Source organism: Pongo pygmaeus, chromosome 11 (assembly GCF_028885625.2).
Source record: "Pongo pygmaeus isolate AG05252 chromosome 11, NHGRI_mPonPyg2-v2.0_pri, whole genome shotgun sequence".
Lineage (NCBI taxonomy): Eukaryota > Metazoa > Chordata > Mammalia > Primates > Hominidae > Pongo > Pongo pygmaeus.
In genome coordinates, this window is record NC_072384.2 from 61,241,407 (window position 1) to 61,269,237 (window position 27,831).

General features: G+C 34.0%; 1 protein-coding gene across 10 annotated transcripts in view; it reads left to right on the top strand.

Annotated features, from left to right (window-relative positions):
- Window positions 1-27,831, top strand: part of SLC4A10 (solute carrier family 4 member 10) — a 370,258-nt gene that overhangs the window by 129,746 nt on the left and 212,681 nt on the right. For all 10 annotated transcript variants that reach the window (XM_063648250.1, XM_063648248.1, XM_063648255.1 and 7 more), the window contains one exon: window positions 26,370-26,451. In XM_063648250.1, coding sequence (XP_063504320.1) covers window positions 26,370-26,451 — 82 coding nt within the window. The remainder of the gene's footprint in view (window positions 1-26,369; window positions 26,452-27,831) is intronic.

A 27,831-nucleotide genomic window follows, 5' to 3' on the forward strand; every position in this document is an offset into this window, starting at 1 on the left:
ATGATGAGACATATGATTTTCAAATATTTTCTCCCATCCTGTAGCCTGCCTTTTTTATTGTGTTGATTGGTTTCCTTTGCTGTGCAGAACTTCTTAGTTTAATGTAGGTCTACCTGTTCATTTTTACTTTTCTAGCCTAAGCTTTTCATATGATATCTGAAAATATCACCGAGCCCAATGTCAAGGAGATTTTCCTCTTTGTTTTCTTCCAAAAGTTTTGCAATTTTAAATCTTATGTCTATGTCTTAAGCCATTTTGAGTTTGTGTGTGTGTGTGTGTGTGTGTGTGTGTGTGTGTGTGTGTTTGGTGTAAGATATGGTTCCAGTTTTATTCTTTTGCATGTGGATATTCTACCATTTGTTGAAAAGACTGTTCTTTCCACATGGTATCTTCTTGGTTGCTTTGTCAAAAGTCAGTTGAATGTATATGTCTAGGCTTATTTCTGCACTTTCCACTCTGTTCTGTTTTTGTGCGAATACCATACTGTTTTGATTACTATAGTTTTGTAATATAACTTAAAATCCAAGAATTGTGATGCCTCCAACTATGTTTTTCTTTCTCAAGATTTCCTTGGCTATTTGTGGTCTCTTGTGGTTCCATATGAATTTTAGAATTGTTTTTCTATGTGTATGAAAAATGTCATTGGAATTTTGATAGGGATTGTGTTGAATCTGTATATTGCTTTGGGTAGTATAGGCATTTTAACAATATTAATGTTTCCAATCCATGAACATGCAATGTCTTTCCATTTAATTGTGTCTTCTTCAACATTTTTTTTAACATTTTATAGTTTTCAGTGTACAGATCTTTTAGTTCTTTGATTAAATTTAATTGTAAGTATTTTATTTATTTTGATGCTATGGTAAATGAGGTTGTTTTCTTGATTTTCTCTCAGATAGGTTGTTTTTAGTGTAAAGAAATGCAACTGATTTTTGTGTGTTGATTTTGTATTTTGCTACTTTACTGATTTCGTTTAGTCATTCTAATAGTTTCATGGTGTGGATTCTTTAGGGTTTTTACATATAGAATTATGTCATCTATAAACAGGGATAAATTTTCTTTTTTCTTCCAATGTGGATACCTTCTATTTCTTGTCTAGTTGCTCTTGCTACTATTTTCAGTATTACATTAAATAGAAGTGATGAGAATGGGTATCTTTTTCTTGTACTAGATCTTAGAAGAAAAGCTTTCAGTTCTCCCCAGTTGAGTATGATGTTAATTGTGGACTTTTCATAAATGGCCTTTATTATGTTTGGGGAATTTATGTGACAGTTTTTATCATAAAAAGGATGTTGATTTTGTAAAATATTTTGTCTGTATCTGTCGAGAAGATCATGTGTTTTTTAATTTTTTATCCTGCTAATGTGATATATCACATTGATTTATCTGCATTGGTTAAACCATCCTTGCATCCCCAGGAAAAATCCCACTTGGTTGGTCATGGTGTATAATCTTTTTGATGTGTCACTGAGTTCCATTTTCTAGTATTTTATTGAGGATTCTGCATGTATATTCATCCAAGATAGTGGCCTGTAGTTGTTTTTTGTTTGTTCTTGTGGTGTCTTTTTCTGGCTTTAGTATCAGGGTAGTATTGCCTCATAAAATGCTTTTGGAAATGTTTACTCTATTTCTACTTTTTGGATGAATTTGAGAAGGGTATATACTAGTTTTTTGAATGATTGGAAGAATTCAGATGTGAAGCCATCTTGTCTTCTTTGTTGGGAGATTTTTGATTATTACTTTATTATCTTTATTATTGGTCTGTTCAAGCTGTTTATTTCTTTTTGATTCAGTTTCAGTAGGCTTTATGTTTCTAAGAATTTACCCATTTCCTGTAAGTAATCCAATTTGTTGACATATAATTGTTTATAATAGTCACTTGTGATCCTTTTTATTTCTGAGGTCTGTTATAATGTCTTCTCTTTCATTTCTGACTTTATTTATTTGAGTCTTCTCTCTTTTTTTCTTAGTCTAGCTAGGGGTTTATCAATTTTCTATATTTTTTCAAGAAATCATTTTTAGTTTGATTATTTTTTCTATCATTTTTCTTTTCTCTATTGATATATTGTTTCTCTCATCTTTATTATTTCCTTCTCTCTGCTAACATTGAGTTTAGTCTGTTCTACCTTTTCTAGTCCTTGAGGTCTAAAGTTAGGTTCATTTGAGATCTTTCTTCTTTTTTAATGTAGGCATTTATTGTTATTAATTTCTCTCTTAGTACTGTTTTTGCTGCATCCCATAGGTTTTGCTTTATTTTCTTTTGCCTTGAGATATTTTTAAGATTACCTTTTGATTTCTTCTTTGTTTCAGTGATTATTCAAGGATATGTTATTTAGTTTCTACATATTTGTGGATTTTCTTATTTTATTCCTGCTGCTGATTTCTGGTTTCGTGACATCATGGTTGGAAGATACTTGGTATAATTTGTCTTCTTAAATGTCTTAAGACTTGTTTTGTGACCTAACATGTAATCTATACTGGAGAATAGTCTGTTTGTGCTTGAGAAGAATGTGTATTCTTCTGCTGTTGGGTAAAAAGTTGTGTATATGTCTATTGAGTTCATTTGATCTGTAGTGTTAAGTTTGTTGTTTATTTTCTGTGTGTTCTATCTATTTTTGAAGGTGGGGTGTTAAAGTTCCATACTATTATTGTATTGCTATCAGTTTCTTCTTTCAGACATGTTAACATATGCTATATATACTTAATTGCACTGATAGTGGGTCTATATTTATTTATAATTGTTATATTTTCTTGTGTATTGGCCTTTTTATTATTATTATACAACTTTCTGTGTCCCTAGAGACAGTTTTTGACTTAAAGCCTACTTTGCTCTGAAATAAATATAGCTACTCCTGCTTTCCTTTGGCTACCATTTGCATGAAATATCTTTTTCCATCCTTTCAATTTCCACTTATACATGTCCTTGAATCTAAATTGAGTTTCTCGTAGACAGCATGCAGTTGGATCTTGCTTATTTGTTTTTTTGTTTTTGTTGTTTGTTTGTTTTCATTCAACTGCTCTGTATCTTTTCACTGGGGAGTTTAGTTCATTTACATTTAAATAATTATTGACAAGTAGTACTGTTGTCCTTTTGTTATAGGTTTTCTGTTTGTCTTGAGTTCTTTTGTCCCTCTTTCTTTTTTAACCGTCTTTGTTGCATTTTGCTTTTTTTTTTTTTTTTGTATTGCTAGGTTTCATTACTTTTCCTTTTGTTTTTGTATAACTTCTTCAGGTATTTTATTGTGGCTTCCATAGTACTTACATGAAATGTTTTATAGTTATAATAGTCTATTTTAAGCTAAGAAAAACTTAACTTTTCCTGCATGCAGGAACTCGCCTTTTATTCTCCCCTTGATTATATGCTGCCAATGTCACAATTCTCAGAGGGAATTGATCATATATAGATATTTATTGAGTATATTTGTGGGAAGAGGGAAAGTCATAGACCTCCTATTCTGCCATCTTACTGACATCACCATCCTCCTTTTTTGGATCTTTTTATTATTATTATTATTGCAAATGCCTTTTTAAATAATCTAATCTCTTTTGATTCTCTGGAAAAATGTCATTAAGTTATATAGGGTCCTCTTATCGTTTCTATTAAATGAAGGCTTAAGTGTCATAGATTGGGTGAAAGAACAGATCTTCCAAGTAGGAGTTTTCTTAATTAAGTAAATGAAATTCTATTACATTAAATGCATACATGTTTACTCAGGTACATCTTTATACAATCCTAACCTCCCTATGTCTCAGACCTTTTGTTAATAAATTGTATGAATTCATTAGTTTAGCTACAGGCCTTAGCTAGTCATACATGAGATCAATTCACTTTTTCTTGCTCACCCATTAAAGTAGAAACCTTTTTTGCTGCTAAAGAAATGGAGGGTTGAGTTAGTATTTACCTTTGAAAAATCTGATTCTAATTGTTTATCTTTCAAGAAATATTAGTTAATTTCCAAAAAGGAAGTACATCTTGTGTTAAGTGCTGACCTATCTCACTTCAGTAGGTTTTACATGTACCTTCCATAATTTATTGCTTTCTGGCTCCAGTAAGGACCTATTTTATTTATTATTATTATTATTTTTTTGCTTTATCTAATTAATCCTCTCTTGAAGAAGAGGTCAAGAGGATGAAGCACTTGTATTTCTTTTGGCCCATGAACAGCTCAAATTTAAAAAGCCTTGTTATATCTTTCTTAAGGTGATGAATGGTAGTTTAAAATCAGATGGCCCTTCATCCCTGAACTAAATGCATGGGCCTCTGTTTAAAGAATTTCTCATCATATGATCCAGCAATCCCACTTCTGGGTATATATCTGAAGGGTACAAAAGCAGTATGTCAAAGAGATATAAAATATACTTTTATGCTCATTGCATTATTCATAATAGCCAGGATATAAAATCAACAAATATGTTATAAACACACAATGGAATAATATTCAGCCATAAAAATAAAAAAATGTTGTCATTTGCAACAACACAGATGAATCTGGAGGGCATTATGTTAAGTGAACTAAGCAAGGCACAGAAATACAAGTATTGCATGGTCTCGCCTATATGCAGAATCTAAAAAGTTGAACTCATTTAAGCAGAGAGTAGACTGGTGGTTACCAGAAACAGGAGGAATATCCTGGTGGACAGGAGGATAGATATATCATGGTGACTATACTTAATAACAATCTATCATATACTTAAAAATTGCTGAGTTGATTTAAGTGTTTTCACCACAAAAAAATGACATGTAAGGCAGTGTATATGTTAATTAGCTTGATTTAGCCATTCCACAATATCTACATATAGCAAGATATGTTTTATGCTATAAATATATACAATTATATTAATAAATTACATTAATATAAATAAGTAAAATAAATAAAATAAAATAAAATTAGCATCAAAAAAGAGGATAAAATGAAGTATTTCTCCTATGCAGAGAAAGAATTTATTTACAAAGCATTAAATTATAAAACAATTCATAATCTTTGCTCATATGGCATAAAATATGAGTCTCACCATGATATTTATTATGTAGATATACTCTCTCTTTTCAGCTTCATTTTTATACTTTCAGTGGGCACCCTGAGCTCTAATAATCATATCAAACAATTGGAGTTCCCCAATTAAACAATTAAGCTAAACTTTTTTCTGTGTATTTATGTGTGTGCTGATCACACTGACTTATTTCCCATTCTTTCCACTATTTCAAAACCTCTTATCTCTTCTTCAAAATAGCCTGACTCAATTTTTCTGAAGATTTAAATTTAGCCAAATAACATGGGTTTTGGAGTCAGGCAGATCAAAGTTCAAATTCTGCTTCTCCACTTACTAGTTCTATAATCTTGAGCAAGTTACTCAATCACTCTAAGCCTCAGTTTCCCATTTGTAAAGTGGAGACCATATCCTATGGGGTTTAGTGAGATGGAATTTGAAAAGCACCCAATATTGTCATAGCTATTAGTAGTAGTAGTGGTAGTAGTAGTGATAGTCTTAACTTTTGATGAAAGAGTGACCGATGAAGAAATTTATCAAACTTTACTTGTTATTTCACTTTCCTTCTGTAAACTACATACATCTATAAATTGCAGGCAGAGATTCTTACATAAAACTCTCAAGCTCTTAAAAAGCAGCCCTTTCATGAAACTTCAAGGTACTTCCATCTTTAACAGCTCACTTTACTGTTAAATAACTCTTGAGTTATTTATTTATTTATTTATTTTTGGGACAGACCCTTGCTCTGTTGCCCAGGCTGGAGTGCGCTGGTGCATTCTTGGCTCACTGGGATCTCTGCCTCCTGGGTTCAAGCGATTCTCCTGCCTCAGCTTCCACAGTAGCTGAGACTATAGGCATGTGCCACCACACCCAGTTAATTTTTTTGTATTTTTAGTAGAGTGTGAGTTTCACTATGTGGCCCTGGGGTTTGGCCAGGCTGGTTTCGAATTCCTGGGCTCAAGTTATCTGCACCTCGACCTCCCAAAGTGCTGGGATTACAGGTGTAAACCATCGCATCTTGCTGACCTCTTGAGTTGTATTGTCGACTTCTAAATAGTGCAACCTCTAGTTTAATCTCAGGGACTATTAAATAGCCTGTAAATAGCCCATAAACAGATTTAGATTCCGAGTGGGAGGGCGAACATAACACTTCTTAAAATTGCAATAGAATTTTTCTCTAAAACAGCTCTGTGACGAAATTAGGAACTATGAACAACAAAATTAATTTTTTGGGGCTGCTAGGGTAAAGGACTTTGGAAAAAACACTAAATATCAGACTCTGAGACATTGTTCTCATATGAATTATGGCTTTTTGCCCAAAATGTGTCTCCTTCAAGGCAGAAAAGCAATCAAAATTTCTTCTCATCTGCTTGATAGGACAGTGGTGGCTAATTGCATCTGGCTGCTTGCCAATCATGTGATTGACTGAGTCACAAGGATGTAACATTTCTGTAGGATTTGAAGTCATTTGTCTGTCTTTGTTTTTCCTATCCCCCTTTTCTCCACATGATTAGGAATAAATTAGATATATATGCAATGCATTTGAAAGTTTTATTTTTCAAGTTACTACTATGTAAGAAAATAAAATATATTCTTATATATACTTTTGTGCATATAATTTTTTATGTTTTATCTATTAAAAGAGCTTTTATTCATCAGAAATAGCAAGTTCCTAAGGAACAGGATTTATTTTTCAATATTTCACATTTTTAATTACAAATGCAACTACTACCTGCTCAATGTTAAGGAATTTAGCCTGTCAAAAGCAGGCAAGTTGGCATTTATCAGATGCAGGCAAAAACTTGAACCTAGACACCAAAATAATATAACTGACAAAATTTCCATGTCTCCCAAACTTGTTCTTTTTAGTGTTCATTAGATATGAAAAATATTATTTTAAAGCAAAGAACTGACTCATACAAAAAAAAATAAATTGTACATCAGATTCATTGAACACAATTTTTGCCGCAAGGAATTTCGCTTAATCGGTATGCAGTTTTCCCCCTAAATTTCTTCCAGATCTTTCCTCTAATTCTTCTTTGCTGTCATTATGGGCTTCGGAGAACTGTTTATTTGCCTAAAGGAAAAAAGCTTATATTCATATCACATTAATTCATTATTTCATTTGGTATGTGTTGTCCAAACTGAGATTAATTTCTTTTGCAAACTAGAGAAGACGGAGGAATCTGAAGGGGAGAAGAAATAGAAGCTGTGTTGTGTGACTAGCTGAGATTTTTGGCTTAACCTTTGGGAAGTTGAGTTTTCTCATCTTTAAAATAAGGATCATGGATTAGGTGATTTTCAACGGTTCTCCAGCAGCCATTTTCTAAGTCCATTTTTCTAATAGTTCTATTTGTTAATTTAAGCCAACACCACCCTCTCTTTTCTCACATACTCACAAATATCCCTTGGGAGCATTGAGAGTTTTCATTCCTTCTCTTCCCATGATATTGACCCTGTCTTTTAGAGATTTTACATTTGTTTTTCTCACAATTCCAATATCTTCATCCCTTTAGAATACTTGCTCTCATTTAGCTATTTCTGTGCCAAATACTATTTTCTTTACTGTCTGTTGTCTTAACTTGTTCCTTAAATTTTTTTTTTTGAGACGAAGTCTTGCCCTGTCACGTAGGCTGGAGTGCAATGGCGCAATCTCGGCTCACTGCAACCTCCGCCTCCTAGGTTCAAGAGATTCTCCTGCCTCAGCCTCTCAAGTAGCTGGGATTACAGGCCCGTGCCACCACGCCCAGCTAATTTTTTGTATCTTTAGTAGAGACGGGGTTTCACCATGTTGGCCAGGGTGATCTCAAACTCCTGACCTTGTGATCCACCCCCTTCAGCCTCCCAAAGTGCTGGGATTACAGGCTTGAGCCACCGCACCCAGCCCCTTTAAAAAGTTTTTTAAATGTCATTTTAAAAGTATGCTGTACCATTTGATTGAATTTTGATGGTGTACTTTTAAGTAAGCACCCAATTGTGTTCATGTCTTGATGCAGTAGACACCAAAGATAGTAACTTCTTTATCTTCTACATGCTTTTGTTAAATTTTCTAGTATTTAATCTCTATAAATATGGATATTGTAAAATTATTTATATTAGTGAAAAATTACATACAAATCTAAGTTGCCAATACGAGAGGAAGAATTAAACAAACTATATGATATTAACCTGATGAAATGGTATGCAGCAATTAGAAAGCATGATTTTTGAGAAGTATGAATATGATAATGTTTGTTTTCTTATTAGTTAGGATCTACTAAGTTGTATTGCATAACAACTGTAAATTATCTGTTGCTTAATGCAATAAAAGTTAATTTCTTGCTCATACTACATTTTTAGGATGAGTCAGGACCACGATTATGGGCTTCTGTTCCACACAGTCACTCAGAAATCCAGGGTTACATAGATTTTATAGCTGTACAATTTGGGCCACCTAATCTCCTTGCCCACTGTACCTGGGAAGAGAGGAACATGGAGAAGTCAAATCTTCTCTCCTGTACTTTGGCCCAGATGTTACATATGACATCACTTTTGCTGATATCTCTTGGGTCATCACTATTTCTCTTCCTACAGTCCAGGAAGAGAAAGAAGACAGCATGATACTGTGAGTATTAATAATATAAGCCACAGTTGAAGATTAAAAGAATCAAAATATATAACTATGTGCATATATATTCTTATAGACATCAATTAGGGAAAGATATGAAAGATTATAGATTTCAGAAAGAGATCTTGAATGTTATTTTGTCTATTTAGAATTTTTATTATTGTTAATGTTATTTATGTGGTATGTAAATGAGAACAAAATGGCTAAGCTTTTGAGAAAATAAGGCAGTATGTGCACAACAGAAAGAACATGAATTTTAAAGTCAGCTCACTTATAAGCAAAAGCTAAACATTGAGTAAGATGGACATAAATATGGGAATAATAGACACTGTGGACTACTAGAGGGTGGAGAGCTGGGTTAAAAAAGCTACTTAGAGAGTACTGTGCTCCCTACCTGGGTGACAGGATTCCTACATTAAACCTCAGCACCACGCAATATTCCCATGTAACAAAACTGCCCATGTACCCTCTATATCTGAAATAAAAGTTGACATTAAATAAAGAATTTTGATTCAGATCCTGACATTGTTTCATCTTAATTGGGCAAGTTATGCTGTAATGCAAGTCATTTAACCTTTTTAAATTAAGCTCCTGATTCTTCATCTTTGAAGTGAGGATCAAAATATTTAGATTCTAGAGCTCTTGGGAGAATTAAATAAGATAAAGTATGTTTATTTCACTAACACTAATATAGAACTCCCAGATAGCATTATAACCGTATTAGCAACATGTAACTCATTTACTCTTCATAACCATAATATCCAAGTAAGTAACATAATCCCAATTTTGCACGTAAGGAAATTGAGGCACAAAGAACTTGCTTAAAGTCACGTGGCTAAATAAGTAAGTGTCAGAACTGGATGTAAACCTCGGTGGTCTGGTTTCAGAGCCTTTCTTACTACCACTCTACTGCCTCTTATAAATCTAAGCTTAGTGCCAATTGACAGTATGAATTCAATACATGGGAACTTTTTGTAGCTACAATGCTAACTATAAATTAGTTTTAGCTGTTTCTATCATATGCTAAGTAGAGGAGATCAGGTTAATTACATGTATTTCCAATAAATGAAGTTCTTCTAAATAGAAAAAATTCCACCATCTCAATTACATACAAACTTAACAAAAAGAATAAATAATTTTTGGTCTTGTGAAGATAATAAATAATGTAGGAAATTTAAGAAGTTATTAATCAAGAATCCTACGTATATTTTTACTCACCCTTTTTCTATTCCCTCATGTCCAATTTCAAATCTGATTTCATTTTTTCCACGTTATTTTTATTTCCTCTTCTATATGTTTTGAATTTTGAGACATTTTAAATATTTTATATTAAATAATACTGTATAATTAAGAAAGTTATTTTGCTTAAAATTGCAATGAAATATAGTGTCATTATTTTAGTAAATTACACGTATACTAATAGTTCTACTACTTCTTAAGTTATATGATAAAACATATCACTAATAAATAATCACTGAGGTTAAAGAACAATCCTGATTAGAGCTGTTACTTTGCTTTTTAAATTAATTACGTAAACACTACAGTTTTCATAACTTATACTCATACCTGAAATACAGTATTTTTTCCACTGCTTGTTTTCACTTATCATTGAAGTTCATCTCCTCATGTTTTATTTATCTCCCTCCTTATATAAAAAAAATCTTGAATTTTCCCAATTTATTGAATCCATAAGCCTTTCAAATATTATTTTATTATTTCCACTCTGCTTTGATTTGTTGGTTTTACTTGTATCGGGAAACTTCTTTCCATCTTCATTTTGAAATTATTGACTGTTCAAATCTAATTTACCTGTAAATCATTAAAATAACAAACACTTTTGGCTTATTTCAGTATAAATAATTCATATCATTGACTTTTGTATATGTAGGCCAACTCAGAACTGTCCTAATTAATGATAAGAAAGCTGAACACCGTGTAGTATTCTGATATTGTAGATTATTACAGACTTATAAAGAGCAACGTTTTATTAATGATGGAGAAGGTAGAACTTGCTAATTGCATTTAAAAATATATACATCTATCCTCATCCCCTTCTTACAATTGACACTTATGTCTCCTACAAGTCCATAGTATGTAACCTTTGTCAGGAATGGAGAAGGATACTGATATTTGGGAGCATTACAAATGATATGATCTTGGGTTGAAGCAAAGATAGATACTTGAATACAAACCAAAATATGACCCTTACTTTCATCTAGAAAACAACTTAATTTAAAATTTCAAGTATTTTACAAATAAAAAGGATCTAGCAATCATAAATTTGATTTTAAACTCATTTTATTTTATTTAGGTCCATCAATTTATTGGCTCAGCATTTCATCTTCTACCTTAGATATCCCTTCTGGGATCATTTTATTTCTTCTTGAAGCGTATACTTAGAAATTTCTTTAACAAGGGTGTCTTGGTTGGAAATTTTCTCAGTTTCTGTTTTATTAAGTATCTTTCCCCAGCTTTATTGACGTATAATTGACAAATAAAAACTGTGTATATTCAAGGTGTACAGTGATGATTTGATATACATTGTATAATGATTACCACAACCAAGTTAATCAATACTTCCATTAGCATACATAGTTATGTGTGTGTGTTGTGTGTGGTGCGAACACTTAAGATCTACTGTCTTAGCAAATTTCAAGTAAACAATACAATATTATTAACTGTAGTCATCATGCTCCACATTAGGTCCCCAAAACTTATTCATCTTACAACTGAAAGTTTGTACCTTTTGACCAATGTCTCCCCATTTCCGCATGCTCCTCAGTCCCTGGCAACCAACCTTCTACCCTCTGCTTATATGATTTTGACTTTTATTTAAGATTCCACATATAGGTGAGATCATATAGTACTTGTTTTTCTGTGTCTGGCTTATTTCTCTTAGCGTAATGTATATCTGTTGATTATTTTTATGTCATCTTTGGAAAAATGTTTACTCAGGTCCTATGCTCATTTTAAAATTAAGTTTTTTAAAAAAAAATTTTGCTATTGAGTTGTATTAGTTTCTTATATTTTTTGTATACTAACCCCTTACTCCTTTCCAGATACATGGTTTGCAAATATTTTTTCCCATCCTATAGGTTGCCTTTTCATTTTGCTGATTGTTTCCTTTGCTATGCAGATCAAATGTCTTTCTTGAATGATAGCTTAGCTAGGCATATACTTCTAGAGTAACAAAAATTTTTCCTAGAGTAACAAAAAAATACAGATATTATTTTATTGTCTTGTTTCTTCTGTTTTGTTATTTTGTCATTTCTTTGTAGGTGGCTTTTTTCCTGGATGCTTTAAAAATGTCTCATTCTATTGTTTCAAATAATGTGTGTGGGCACGAATTTTCTTTCACTTTTCTTGTTATGATTCTTGAATCTGAGGATTCATGTCCTCTATCAATTCTGGAAAGTTCTTACATATTATTTTAAAATAGTACTCCTTCACTGTCCATTCTTACCTTATACAATTTCAGTTTCTCATGTTAACCTCCATCTCTTTAGTTATTTCTTTTGAATTTTTTATATTTTTTTAATTCTGTGCTATGTTCTATGTAATTTCTTTAGATCTTTTTCCTGGTTCCCTTATTCTTATATCATGTTTCCAGTTAACTGTTTTGCCCATCCATGGAATTTGCAATTTTAAGAATTATATACAAATACATATATACATATAATTTCTCAAAGTTCTACTTTTTTACATCAGGATTTTCAATCCTGTCCCAGGGTTTGAGAGAAATTTTCTTTCCAGGCATTGAGATTTTAAGGATAACCAAATCACTAGCTTGGCAGTTTAGCAGGAAATCTGTCTTGCTCTGGGTCCTGCTCATGTCTTTCTCCCTTTTTCAAATAACTCAGCACTTGTTTTGATACTTATGACTAAACTATCACTTTTCCCCCTTGTCAGCCCAGCAAAGATTCATTTATCTTTTAAAAATCAGCTCAAGTGTCTCTTTCAATGGAGGCTTTACTGACATTATCTGAAAAAACTAACAATCTTTATGATTGAGTGTTGCTTATTGTATTTCCTTCATAATACCATTGTATTACTGCACTCATATCAAGTCTGTAATCTCTCTGAGGATGGAACCATGTCCTATCGGTTTTTGTGGCCCCAAAATACGTAAGAATATATCAATGGATAAGTGGATAAAGAGAATGTGGTATATATATAATATACATATGTATGTATCTATACACACACACCCCACACACACACCACATGCACACACGCAGAGTCACATTCCTGAGCCATATAAAAGAAGGAAATCCTGCAATATATAAATAATACAAAAAATAATAACAAACATTTATTGAAAACTACTACATGCCAGGCAAATTCATACATTTTACATGTGTTAATAAGTCACTCAAGACAGAGAGATTACATAAAATATACAAAGTCACATAGCTAGAAATTTATTAAAACAAGACTTGCATCTAGATGTTATGTGGCTACACATACAAACTCTTAGTCTCTATATAGCACTGGCTTTCTGATGCCTTCCAGAATGGGAGAATCGGCAGCAGAGAGTTAGGATATGCTAGAAAGAATGAGGACTTGGGCATCAAACTCAAGGAGTATGTGGCAGATGCTCAGGGAAGGACACAGCAGGACAAATAAATGAAGGCCTACAAGACAGATGGAGCCTTGTGATAAGGCATTTATGAGCAAGTTAACATGAAGAGAGTAAACATGGCATGAACAGGAATATCCTGTCCATGTTCCAATAAGGAAATCTAGTGGCAGTTAATATCAGGTTCTGGGTAGAAAATTGGATTCATAGGTAGAATGGAGGCTCCAGAAGGACCCTCAAGAACAAGTCAGGAATCAAATCTAGAATTAAAAACAAGCAAACCAGTAGGCAAAAATGCAGGCTTTGCTACCCTTTAAAATACTTTTGACTAATTAAAACTTTTCTTAACTTCTCAGATACCTTTTATCCTTTAACTAGTAGATGTTAGGCCCACTAGGAGAGATAGTATTCCTTAGGTCACAGCAACAGTCAGAAGTATAACACTATATGTTGTGATGAACTTAATCCTGAACCAAAAGGAGCTCCAGCATTGGAGGACTTTCACCTCTGAAACTTTGAACCCTGAACCTGACCCTGGGCTATTTCATTTCGACAGACCAGACCCTCCCTGACCTAACTGTGTGGTCCCTCAACTGGTCTTTCCATTTTGGATTGGTGGAGTTTTCCAAGTAAATGAAACACTATTCCTACATTAGAGGATTTTACCCTCCAATTCTTATTCTCAGTTCTATTTTTTCTTGTATGTATAAAGATGAAACAACACATTTGCTTTGTGTAAATAAATGAAACCTAATTTGGTTGGTTGGTATGCCAACACCCCAATTAGATACTTCAGAAAGGAACTTAAATGCTTCTTTAATAAAAATACGTAAGGAAAGAGAGAGTGATTTATTGGACTAACTTAGAAGAAATATATTTTATACGATTTACTTAATGCAGTAGATGAAACAGATTTATCTTGTATTATCATGAGATGGTATAGTCTATGTCATAGAATAAATATGAGTTTAAAAACCTAATTTCAAAGTAATATTCCAATAAATTTTATGGCACTATAATATATGTGGTGAAATTAAAAGTTAGGCTTGACTTATGCTTAGATTTGAGTTCAGTTAGTATTTAAATTCTTGTAACGCAGCAATCTCTGAGCTGATACTCGTATATCTATTGCCCTATTTAAAGCAGTATGATACAATTAAACCTGAAGCAGTTGAGTCTTTTATATTTGTATTGCACTTTAACTTACATGGTAATGAACAAATGGAATGACTCTAGGGTAAATAATGGATGCGTATGTTGAATTTTAGCATTAAATCTAAATGCTAATTTTCAATTTTCTTAATTTTGTGATTTAACATAAAAGTAATAAGATGAATAAGAAAACTAAGAAGTTAAAATCTTGCATCCATTATTAATGAAACAGTAGAAAAACATTATTAAATCTGAATGTGAAAGTAATATGGTATGTGAGATGTTACAAGTTTGGAAAATTCATGTTTTAACATAGTGAAATGAGTAAAATCAACCTTTGTTTTCTATGAAGTATTTTAACGTTAATGAGAATTGAAAAGTTTGAAACCTTTGAAAATAAAAAACACTTAAAAAACTAGCTCTTAGGTCATGTTTATAAAATATATGTGTCCATATATTTTTACTGCTCCTTAAATTAATATTAGAAAATGGTTTATTTATATTAATGAAGATACCAACCCATAGATTGAGAGAGACCATACATTCCTTGAGTTATGAGAAAACTTCTTTGAAAGTGTTCCATACTTATATTTTATTAGTTATTCTTTTTCACTTCTTTTCTTCTTCTTCTTCTTCTTCTTCTTATTATTATTATTATACTTTAAGTTTCAGGGTACATGTGCACAATGTGCAGGTTAGTTACATATGTATACATGTGCCATGCTGGTCTGGTGTGCTGCACCCATTAACTCACCATTTAGCATTAGGTATATCTCCTAATGCTATCCCTCCCTCCCCCCCAACCCCACAACAGTCCCCAGAGTGTGATGTTCCCCTTCCTGTGTCCATGTGTTCTCATTGTTCAATTTCCATCTATGAGTGAGAACATGTGGTGTTTGGTTTTTTATCCTTGTGATAGTTTACTGAGAATGATGATTTCCAATTTCATCCATGTCCCTACAAAGGACATGAACTCATCATTTTTTATGGCTGCATAGTATCCCATGGTGTATATGTGCCACATTTTCTTAATCCAGTCTATCATTGTTGGACATTTGGGTTAGTTCCAAGTCTTTGCTATTGTGAATAGTGCCGCAATAAACATACGCGTGCGTGTGTCTTTATAGAAACATGATTTATAGTCCTTTGGGTATATACCCAGTAACGGGATGGCTGGGTCAAATGGTATTTCTAGTTCTAGATCCCTGAGGAATCGCCACACTGACTTCCACAATGGTTGGACTAGTTTACAGTCCCACTAACAGTGTAAAAGTGTTCCTATTTCTCCACATCCTCTCCAGCACCTGTTGTTTCCTGACTTTTTAATGATTGCCATTCTAACTGGTGTGAGATGGTATCTCATTGTGGTTTTGATTTGCATTTCTCTGATGGCCAGTGATGGTGAGCATTTTTTCATGTGTCTTTTGGCTGCATAATTGTCTTCTTTTGAGAAGTGTCTGTTCACATCCTTTGCCCACTTTATGATGGGGTTGTTTGTTTTTTTCTTGTAAATTTGTTTGAGTTCATTGTAGATTCTGGATATTAGCCCTTTGTCAGATGAGTAGCTTGCGAAGATTTTCTCATCCAGAAGTTTATTCTTATACCCTCTTTTTTATTTTGAGCAGAAATTAAACTTTTTTGAATTAATCATGCTGTTGAGCAATTTTTTATGATCCAGAGTTTCTTCCCTACCATTTTCTACTCTACCCTTTATTCAGCAGTATTTTTTTTGAAAGATGTTTCTTACTCAAAGTCATGTATGTAGGTTGCCATCTTAATTACATGTCCATTTTCACACAATTTGAAGCCATGGAGTTTTAGTCATTAAAATAAACATGACACATGTGTATATGTCAGAGTCACAGCAAGAAACATGGTCACTCAAAAGGGGTGATAAAGAAAGTTTAATGAAAGGACTATTTATAAAGGTGTGGGCATATAAGAAATAAAAAATACATATAAAGATGTGGGCAGGATAAAGGGAAATCAACTAGGGTTCATGAAATCTTGGAGACCTGCAACAACAGGAATCTAGTACTATCCCTAGGCCTAAAGGAATGAGGTGTGGGAGCAGTTAATAAAAATTGGCAAGAGCTATAGCCATAAAGGAGTCATAGGACAAGAGCTTTGGTCTATGAGAGAGGAATGCAGCCATTGCCATACTATGGCCTAACAGGGGATATGCCTCTCTTCTCCCACGGTCCAACCCTCTGACATGGTCTCTCCATGGCTGAACTTAACCAGAAGGTAGAAAGCAAGGAATCTGGTGATGTAGTTTATAAAGAAAGAGCATGAGGAAAAGAGTGCTAAGCAGGTTTATAAGGGTTAATGGAGAATATCTAGTACATCATACTGTCCTAATAGCTAATAAAAAGGCAGAAATGGTGGTTGCTTTTTAAAAATGATATGATAAATAAAGCAGGGAGATACAACCTTATGAAGGAGAATTTGGACCATCTGGCAGAATGGCAGATTCATCTAATCTTTGACATGGCAATCCCACTTCTAGGAATCTATCTCAAAAAATAAACTGGCAAAAATATAAAGTGATATATGTACAAGGTTATCCATTGCCAATAATTATAATAGTAAAAGAGTGGTGGCTATTCAAATGCCTGTCAATAGGAGACTGGTTGACTGAATTATGGTGCATCCATACCGTGGAGTATTATACAGCTATAAAATGAATAAGAAGGATCTCTACATACTGTAAAATAATTTCCAGGATATATTGTTAAGCAAGAAAAGCAAGACACAAGAAAGTGTTTCTAGCATGCTATCTTTTTTTAAAGAAAGGAGAATATATTAACATATAAATATAATTGCTGAGATTATCAAGTGGTAATAGTGGAAGGCTAAATAAAAAATCAATGAAAATGGAGATTTATAGGGAGAGGAAAGGAACAGAGTAGAATGACAGGGTTAGAAGTAGTTGAAGAAAGAATTCAGAATTGAAAATAAACTACTTTGTCCTCTATTTATTCTAGAATGCAAAAAGAATTACTAAAAGGCTTACAAAATGGATATAAAATATTTGAATTTTATAGCTCATGGCGTTATTGTTAGTTATATTTTGTAAAACTGGGAAAAACATATTTTGTTCAGACAGTGGACAAGAGTTATAGTAAATCAGCATAATGTGTTTTTTTAACATATTCATAAAGAGATTAATGATATTCACAAACAATTCCAGAAGAAATTGTTGATATTTTTATGTGAACATTGTAACAATGAAATGCGGTGGCCCATATTAGCTGCTATTCCGTGAGGAAATGCACTGGTTCAGATGTGGAAGTTGAGCTAGAAACCTTTTTTTGCTATTGCTCTCTAATATTTGCTTAGTAAAATGTAACAATAAAAAAATTCTTCCGTTCCTAAACTTAGCACAACTGACACTTCTAAAATGGGAAAATATTAACTTGAAAAGTAATGAATTATAGTTTGTTCATTTGATTAGAAGCCTATGTAAGTGGACTTAAGGTGTGATTTCTGTTGGATTAGTTACTGTTACTCTGTTCCAGGGCAATAGTCTTTACCAATGCTTTTCAACTTGCAGGTGAAAACCTATTAAGTCTTGAAATAAATTTAATAGATAGTGATGAGTATTTTCAAATGAAGTAGAATACCATAGAGTAGAAAATATTGGGGTGCACTGTTAATAGTAAGTATTGGTTTGTGAAATTTTTGTTTTGTTTACACATATATAAGTATGTGACTATGTTGAGATATAAAATGTATTTCTCACTATGGGTCATGCCCAAAAAGATTTTAAAACACTGTCCTATATTACTTACTGGAAACGATTATCTTATAAATGTTTATCCAATGGGGCCGGGTGTGGTGGCTCACGCCTGTAATCTTAGCACTTTGGGAAGCCAAGATAGGCGGATCACCTGAGGTCAGGAGTTCAAGACCAGGTTGGCCAACGTGGCGAAACCCTGTTTCTACTAAAAATGGAAAAATTAGCCGGGCATGGTGGCGCATGCCTCTAAGCCCAGTTACTCGGGACGCTGAGGCAGGAGAATTGGTTGAACCCAGGAACCCAGGAGGCAGAGGTTGCAGTGAGCTGAGATCATGCCAATGTACTCCAGCCTGAGTGACAGAGCAAGACTCAAAAAAAAAAAAAAAAAAGTTTATCCTGATGGTATAGCAAGGGTAGATTGTATTAAGGGGCAATGCAATATGTTTATGTGTTTTCTTCCTTACACAGTGCTAAAATTTGCTCCTAAATGAGCAAATACATGTGGAAATTAGGATGCATTAATGTGTTTGATGTTCAATAAATCTAGAGAGTAACTCAGTACAAAATGAAATAAAAATTTATCTTACTATGTGTTTGGGGTAACCAAAAGGCTGGCACCTGGTGCTGTATGTCCCTCTGCATTCCCTTCATCATACCCCATGTTTACTTGCTCTTGGTAACAAGGAGGAAGGGAAATGCTCTATTAAAAAGTTTTGAATAATATTGATATGATCTTTCAAACTGTAACAAAAGTAGAGGACTTTTAGTACATGTATTAGTATTAATTTGTATCTTGGGATTTTTTTTTTTTTTTTGCCTAAAAGAGTATACATTTTATTTTTCTGTGAAGCATCCAGTGAGTATTTAAAAGGCATACTGTATATGAAGCTTCAAAATGAGACACTTACATTGAATTACATTCATATTCTAGCTTCTCTTATTTTTCTTTCAAATAAACGTTACAATTCAGTCATTTTTACTTGCAACTTGTACAGGAATTAAATAATCAACTATTTCTTATTTAGATTCTACTTCTACTTCTGCTGTAAAATTTCACTCTCAGTATCTTTCCAACTATTTAATGGAATTGTGTTTTGGTTGAGGATAGCATAGGTGCCTTATATAAATAAAGAGAAAAATTATTTTTATAAATTAAAAATTGTTTCAGGTTCTTGAAATAAAAATTAAATGTTTCACTGCTTAGGGGAAAACATCTTCTGGCCTTTTACACAAAACTTTCCATTTTGCAGTTGTTTTTAAGAGACTGCCATTGTAAGACACAGTGGAATAGTGCTTGTTTTGACCTTTGAACATGGATACATGACTTAGCTTTTGGCATTCTGCCTAATAACACCTCAGAGGGCAGAGATTCATCCTAATGTGACATATATTTGACTATGTCTTGGAAAAATAATAAATTTGCTTTGTAAATATATCAATAACAGAGTCTTAATAGGCTTCAACTTGTATTTGTCTGGTTTAGGAAAATTATATATACCCCATTTTTAGTTTTTTTCTATTGCTTTTATTGCTCTAACCAAGTCATTTTATTTTATTTTATTTTATTATTATTATACTTTTAAGTTTTAGGGTACATGTGCACAATGTGCAGGTTGGTTACATATGTATACATGTGCCATGCTGGTGTGCTGCACCCATTAACTCGTCATTTAGCATTAGGTATATCTCCTAATGCTATCCCTTCCTCCTCCCCCAACTCCACAACAGTCCCCAGTGTGTGATGTTCCCCTTCCTGTGTCCATGTGTTCTCATTGTTCAATTCCCACCTATGAGTGAGAACATGCGGTGTTTGGTTTTTTGTCCTTGTGATAGTTTACTGAGAATGATGATTTCCAATTTCATCCATGTCCCTACAAAGGACATGAACTCATCATTTTTTATGGCTGCATAGTATCCTATGGCGTATATGTGCCACATTTTCTTAATCCAGTCTATCATTGTTGGACATTTGGGTTGGTTCCAAGTCTTTGCTGTTGTGAATAGTGTCGCAATAAACATACGTGTGCATGTGTCTTTATAGCAGCATGATTTATAGTCCTTTGGGTATATACCCAGTAACGGGATGGCTGGGTCAAATGGTATTTCTAGTTCTAGTCCCTGAGGAATCGCCACACTGACTTCCACAATGGCTGAACTAGTTTACAGTCCCACCAACAGTGTAAAAGTGTTCCTATTTCTCCACATCCTCTCCAGCATCTGTTGTTTCCTGACTTTTTAATGATTGCCATTCTAACTGATGTGAGATGGTATCTCATTGTGGTTTTGATTTGCATTTCTCTGATGGCCAGTGATGATGAGCATTTTTTCATGTGTTTTTTGGCTGCATAAATGTCTTCTTTTGAGAAGTGTCTGTTCATATCCTTTGCCCACTTTTTGATGGGGTTGTTTGTTTTTTTCTTGTAAATTTGTTTGAGTTCATTGTAGATTCTGGATATTAGCCCTTTGTCAGATGAGTAGATTGCAAAAATTTTCTCCCATTTTGTAGGTTGCGTGTTCACTCTGATGGTAGTTTCTTCTGCTGTGCAGAAGCTCTTTGGTTTAACTAGATCCCATTTGTCAATTTTGGCTTTTGTTACCATTGCTTTTGGTGTTTTAGACATGAAGTCTTTGCCCTTGCCTATGTCCTGAATGGTAATACCTAGGTTTTCTTCTAGGGTTTTTATGGTTTTAGGTCTAACATTTAAGTCTTTAATCCATCTTGAATTAATTTTTGTACAAGGTGTAAGGAAGGGATCCAGTTTCAGCTTTCTACATATGGCTAGCCAGTTTTCCCAGCACCATTTATTAAATGGGGAATCCTTTCCTGATTGCTTGTTTTTCTCAGGTTTGTCAAAGATCAGATAGTTGTAGGTATGTGGCATTATTTCTGAGGGCTCTGTTCTGTTCCATTGATCTACATCTCTGTTTTGGTACCAGTACCACGCTGTTTTGGTTACTGTAGCCTTGTAGTATAGTTTGAAGTCAGGTAGCGTGATGCCTCCAGCTTTGTTCTTTTGGCTTAGGATTGACTTGGCAATGCAGGCTCTTTTTTGGTTCCATATGAACTTTAAAGTAGTTTTTTCCAATTCTGAGAAGAAAGTCATTGGTAGCTTGATGGGGATGACATTGAATCTATAAATTACCATGGGCAGTATGGCCATTGTCATGATATTGATTCTTCCTACCCGTGAGCATGGAATGTTCTTCCATTTGTTTGTATCCTCTTTTATTTCCTTGAGCAGTGGTTTGTAGTTCTCCTTGAAGAGGTCCTTCACGTCCCTTGTAAGTTGGATTCATAGGTATTTTATTCTCTTTGAAGCAATTGTGAATGGGAGTTCACTCATGATTTGGCTCTCTGTTTGTCTGTTATTGGTGTATAAGAATGCTTATACGGAGGAACTGGTACCATTCCTTCTGAAACTATTCCAATCAATAGAAAAAGACGGAATCCTCCCTAACTCATTTTATGAGGCCAGCATCATCTTGATACCAAAGCCAGGCAGAGACACAACCAAAAAAGAGAATTTTAGACCAATATCCTTGATGAACATTGATGCAAAAATCCTCAATAAAATACTGGCAAACCAAATCCAGCAGCACATCAAAAAGCTTATCCACCATGATCAAGTGGGCTTCATCCCTGGGATACAAGGCTGGTTCAATATATGCAAATCAATAAATGTAATCCAGCATATAAACGGAACCAAAGACAAAAGCCACATGATTGTCTCAATAGATGCAGAAAAGGCCTTTGACAAAATTCAACAACGCTTCATGCTAAAAACTCTCAATAAATTAGGTATTGATGGGACATATCTCAAAATAATAAGAGCTATCTATGACAAACCCACAGCCAATATCATACTGAATGGGCAAAAACTGGAAGCATTTCCTTTGAAAACTGGCACAAGACAGGGATGCCCTCTCTCACCACTCCTATTCAACATAGTGTTTGAAATTCTGGCCAGGGAAATGAGGCGGGAGAAGGAAATAAAGGGTATTCAATTAGGAAAAGAGGAAGTCAAATTGTCTCTGTTTGCAGATGACATGATTGTATATCTAGAAAACCCCATTGTCTCAGCCCAAAATCTCCTTAAGCTGATAAGCAACTTCAGCAAAGTCTTAGGATACAAAATCAATGTACAAAAATCACAAGCATTCCTAACCAAGTCAAAAGCAAAGCAATGGCTTTGCCCAAAAGCAAAGCAATGGCTGTGAATCCTGTTTTATTTTCATTTAAAAAATTTTTTTTCCATTCATGCATTTCTTTAGCTCTGATTGCAAACACTTAGCCCTGATCTGTCTCAGCATATGTTGTCAGAAAGATACAAGACCACAGGCTAAAAAACATATCTTTCCACTATGTATTTTGCTATGTGTGATGCACAGGAGAGCTGACCTCCTTGGTTGAAATGTATCTATAATCCTTTACCTGAAAGTACTGATTTGTAAAACATGGAGGCAAAAATCTTTATCAAGGTTATGCTAAAGAATTAAGAAGCATATATATATATATATGTATATGTGTGTGTGTGTGTTTTGTTTATATATATGTGTGTATGTGCGTGTGTATATATATATATACATATTCAGGCTTTTTCACAGACATGAGCATTTTTAACTTTATTTGGTATAAAACATAATGTGTGTTAGTTGTTCTTATCCCTACTTCAGACACCTGACTATAACTTCTTGTGTTTTAACACTGCTATTTATGCTATCCTCGTAAGTAGTTAGGAAAACAGTTAACCATGTACCTCACACCTCATTTACCAGTTCAGTATCTAACTCCCTGAACTCCTTTCTAAGACAGTAGTAAACTAATCAGAAAAGCTAAGTGGAAACAGATTGTTAATGTCTAAGAATGGTGGAACTTGCTGTACTCTGCTCTTACGGAGGTTTTAATTGTTTTTAATGTGTTATCCAAAGGAAGCAGAAAATATTGTGATTTTTTTTCTTAGAATCCTTTGCCTTAGTCATCTGAAATTAAAACTGGTGGGAAGAGTTATCTGTTCTGATTATCCATATAAAGGCCCTGATAATGTCAACCAAAATATCATTCTTGAAAAGGATTTGGAATTTTTATTCTTCTCAATGTCTCAATTTCTTCATTTACTTGCTCTGTTACCACTGGAAGAAGATATCACCTCTCAGTTTGCCCCCCAAAACAGGGCCACCTAGTAGAAGGTTCCTCACCTACCATTTTCTTTGTTCAGAATATCTCTGAATATATAACAACCCTTCCAATCTTCCCCTAAACCTTAGAAAAAACGAGTCCCTATCTTTAATGCTAGTAGCTTAGTCTTTAGATCAGAGTCATATTCTTTCTTAGCACCTGGGCTAGGGGGAATTTTTATTTACTTCTTTCCTAGCATCTTAGTCTCTTCTATATTGACACCTTTCCTTTAGCCTTCAGATAGGCAAAGGTCTAACTGACTTGAAAAGAAAACAAATACTCTGATTTTGAAGACTCCCCAATTATAATCTATTTTTCTTTCAATTATTCATTCTTGAACTGAGGAAATAACCACAAGATGTGTTCAGAAACCTACTGGATCCACAGTGAGATAGATTTCAGCCAGAACTTCATTGACTACCTGACATCCATAAGTCCCTACTCTGGCTGGTGAGCCAGAGTGACATTTTCAGTCTGTTCGGAATAGTGTCAGTTCAGAGACAGTGTCCAGTTATTTCCCCCAAAGTCTGATTATTTCCTTTTCCCCAATGCACAGTCATCCTGGTGAAAGATGGTAGGTCTCTTTGGGGAAGGCTGTGAGAAAGACTACAAGTTTTTGGCAGTGTAGCAAGATTATTTCTCTAGTGGATCTGGTCTCTCCTTCATTCAAGGGGTTCTGGGTCTGTAAATTGGCTCAAGTACGGACATTGATAGAAAGACCGTGACTCTTCTTATGATTCAAGTTAGACTTGTTTACTGACCTAGAACCTGACCCTTTTTGCTTCTACAGATCATATAAGAATTTAGTAGACTTCCCATCTATTTCACTTCTAGTGACACCTTGATCAACTAACCAATACCATAGGTCTCGAATCAGACTATTCTGATTACTGTTTTTACTACTGTTTATATGGTAACCACACCCATCTTTAGTGATTATGTGCTGTCTTTTGGCCCCTGTCCTGCCTGGGATCTAATTATCCAATTCCATTTTAGGATTCCAGTTTGATGACAGCAGTTCCCTTGTAATTCCTGACCCACAGAGGAAAAAGAGCCTAAAACTCTTCAAGGATGCTAGGGTTCCTATCACAAATTCGTTTCCCATAGTCATGGTGAAAGATGCGTCTTCTAGACTCTCCTGGTATGGGCGGGTAGGCCTTAAATTATAAATCTACTCTAACATTTCAGTTTTCCTAAGCCTTTATATACTTTCCTCTACAGTGTAACAAAGCAGTTCTGGAATTTCCACTTCATTTAGTATAGCCCATTTTTTGGTTCATGTTTTAGCCGACTAACCAAACTGTTAGAGCCCTTTCTAACCCCTTGAGCGACGACATAAAATCTAGAATCTCTACTTAGTGGGCCCGTATCAATAAAGTCAGCCTGAGCTAATGTTATATTCCTTGCATTATTACCTCAACACCCTTAATATCCATTCCCACATATGTTTCCTGTATTTCTGTCTGTATAAATTGGAAGCATCTTGCAGTTATTTGGAATGTAGCTCAACTCCTTGTGGGTCACATTTGGTACCTCACCTTTCAAGGCCCACTGGAACTTAAGTCTAGTCAAAGGTCTAAAAGCAAAGATATGCAGTGGGTGGTAAGCTAATGAGAATCAGCAGCGCTTTGCAAGGCAAGAACTATATCCTCTTTCCTCATTTCTTCATGATAGATCACCTCATTAGTTTTGCTTGATTAGATTTTGACTTTCGCATTTCCCTTATATGTTCCCCTCACAAGGTTACCAATGATCATGTAGTCCACGTTCAACAACATTGGAAAATAATTTTGCATCATTTTAAAAAATGTCTATATGTTGTTTGACATTATTGATTCTTCTTTCATTTCTCTTCTCCTTACTGTAATTCTTCATGTGTGCTATTTCTAAGATTCCTCCAAGATTGAGGCATTGAAATTTTTTTCCTCCCCCTCCCTCTGTTCTGTCCATGCTCTTAAATTAACAGTAATTTCTTTCTTTTCTGGATTCCCATGACTCTTGTATTCACTACTACGTATTATGGCACTCTGTCAAAAGATTTCTTCCTTAATGGAAGAAAGGCAGGTCCCCAATGTCTGATGCTCCAATGTAGTTGATGGATAGAAGAAAAAAATGTTTTTACATTTTAAATTTAATTTTTTAAAAAATTTCTTTTCAGCATTCTCTGGCTTTCAAAGAGGAAACAAAAACCTTTTTTCTACTAGTCATATACCGGAATAAACAGGAATAGATCTTGGAAGCGTCACTCACCTTTAGTCTATCTTTTTATTTCTCCTTTTGTGCTCAGTGTTCACTTTTAAGGTAATTTTTATAGAGGTGTACACAACCAGATAAAAGTTGGAAATATAATAGTTTACATTTTATTTCTTTCAGAACTTTGTATTTTGTCTATTCCTGCATTGTCAAAATGGATTATACTCAGCCCCCCTGCCCATTATTTTTTGAGTATCAAATTAGTGGCTGTATTATTTTGAGCATGTGTTTAGTACTCAGAAGACATAGTCTCTATCCACTCATTCTAAATTGGCAAAAATATAGAGAGACACTAGAAGGTTTAATGCACATGATCATAATTTACTGTTTAGTTTCAATAAAATGCATTATACTGAAGCAAAGTAATTAGAGTTGCCTTTTATCTAATAATTGCTACTAATTGCTTTCAAGAGATTAGATCCCCCAATCCCATTTTTAATGACAGTGGAATTATTTTACCCTGCCATAGCATTAGTGGTGTTAATACTAATGATTTTCATATTTTCCTTGCATAGTTCAAAATGTCATCTTGTTAACAAGAATTCTTTATCAAGGATAAAAATACATGTTACTAAATTGATAGAATAACTATTTTTTTTGTTTTTCATCTCACTAACAAATGGTGCCAACTGGAATGTTTGACTGCCTCCAATGTTATAAAAAACCAGATGACATTTCTTCAAATATATGGTCAAATTTATTTTACTCTTCTTTTTAAGCCAACACTTAATAATCAAATAGACTACTCATGAACAACTAGATTTAAATGACTGAATTAAACCTTGAAATATTAGATTATATCAAGGTTTGTTTTTTGAAATTAAGATAATGTGTGTGTTATCATTTAATCTTCCTTATCCTCATTTAACAGAGAAATGATGAAGAAGCAGTTGTGGATAGAGGTGGAACTCGTTCTATTCTCAAAACACACTTTGAGAAAGAAGATTTAGAAGGTAAGACCATTTTTCTTGGGATAGCTATTGGTGTGCTTTCCAAAAGTATTTCACAGATAAATGTAGTTTGTCACATTGTGAAGAATTGCAAAAGTTGGTGTCAGAGTAATGGTAGCTTACTGGGGAGGCGTACATCTGATTGTTCTGGTACAGTTTGGAATGTCAATAGGCAGACCTGAAATAAATGAGAAGCATCAGTTCATCCAACAGACATTTATTGAACCTCTACTATATTCCAACAGACATTTATTGAACCTCTACTATATTCCAAGCACTGTACTGTGTGTCAATCTTTCAATAATCCTTGCTTTATGTAATTACAATGGAGACATGATGACAGATCAGCATATCAAGTGCGTGTGAGAGGTGAATGTAGGACAGGAGGGGGAGGGGCATCTAACTCAGCCTATGTTGTCAGAGTAGGCTGTCACTGGAAGAGAGGTAAGGACAATTGGAATTCTCATTTTACTCATATATATATATGAGTAAATATATATATATATAAAGGAGATATATATATATAAAGGATATATATATATAAAGGAGAGAGGTATAGTCACCATTTTTGTGTGTTCTCTTTAATAGGAAGAAGGATGCCTAATTCACCGGGGAGGTAGTATGGCCCAGTGGTTAACTGTATGGGTTCTGAAACCAGACTGCAGTGGATTCAAATACCAGTGCTGCCCCTTATTTGTCATAGGAACTTCAGCCAGTTAGTTACCTTTTCTGAACCTCAGGGTCCTGAACTGTTAAAGCAAGGATAATAATGGAAGATATTTCATAGTTTTTCTATGAGAATTAAGGGAAAATTACTTAGAGTAGTACCTGGCAAAAGAGTTGTGTAAATATTGTCAATTATTGTTATACCAACATTTAATGTACATACAGGATTAGCTAATTGTTACTAGTGAGAAATTGTTACTAATGAGATACAAGGTATAGTATTTGTCATCTTTTGATTGAAAAGTAAAAGCAAGGTGATCTTAAGTACAAGTCATCAGACAGAGCTCCCAATAAACCATTGAGTTGAGAGGTAAGGGTTTTTTCATTTTAAGCCTTGTAATGTAACCATTTATAGTACAATTAAATTAATTGCTCTTGGATCTTATCTTTAGTCACAACACTGACATAACAGGAGAATTACTATAATATTTAGAAACAACTCTCAACAAGTATACCAACTCTTTGCCTGACATTTTGCTTGTTGCACAAACATACTCAGATCTAAGAAGGTTATGCTTACTGGGTGGGCCTATTGATTTGCTATGCTATCCACATTCATTACATAAATTTAAGGGAGCAAAACCTTGAAAAATCTAGACTGGTAATGGATAACATAAAAATAATTTATCTTTGAGTTTGAAATGCCATTACATTTTT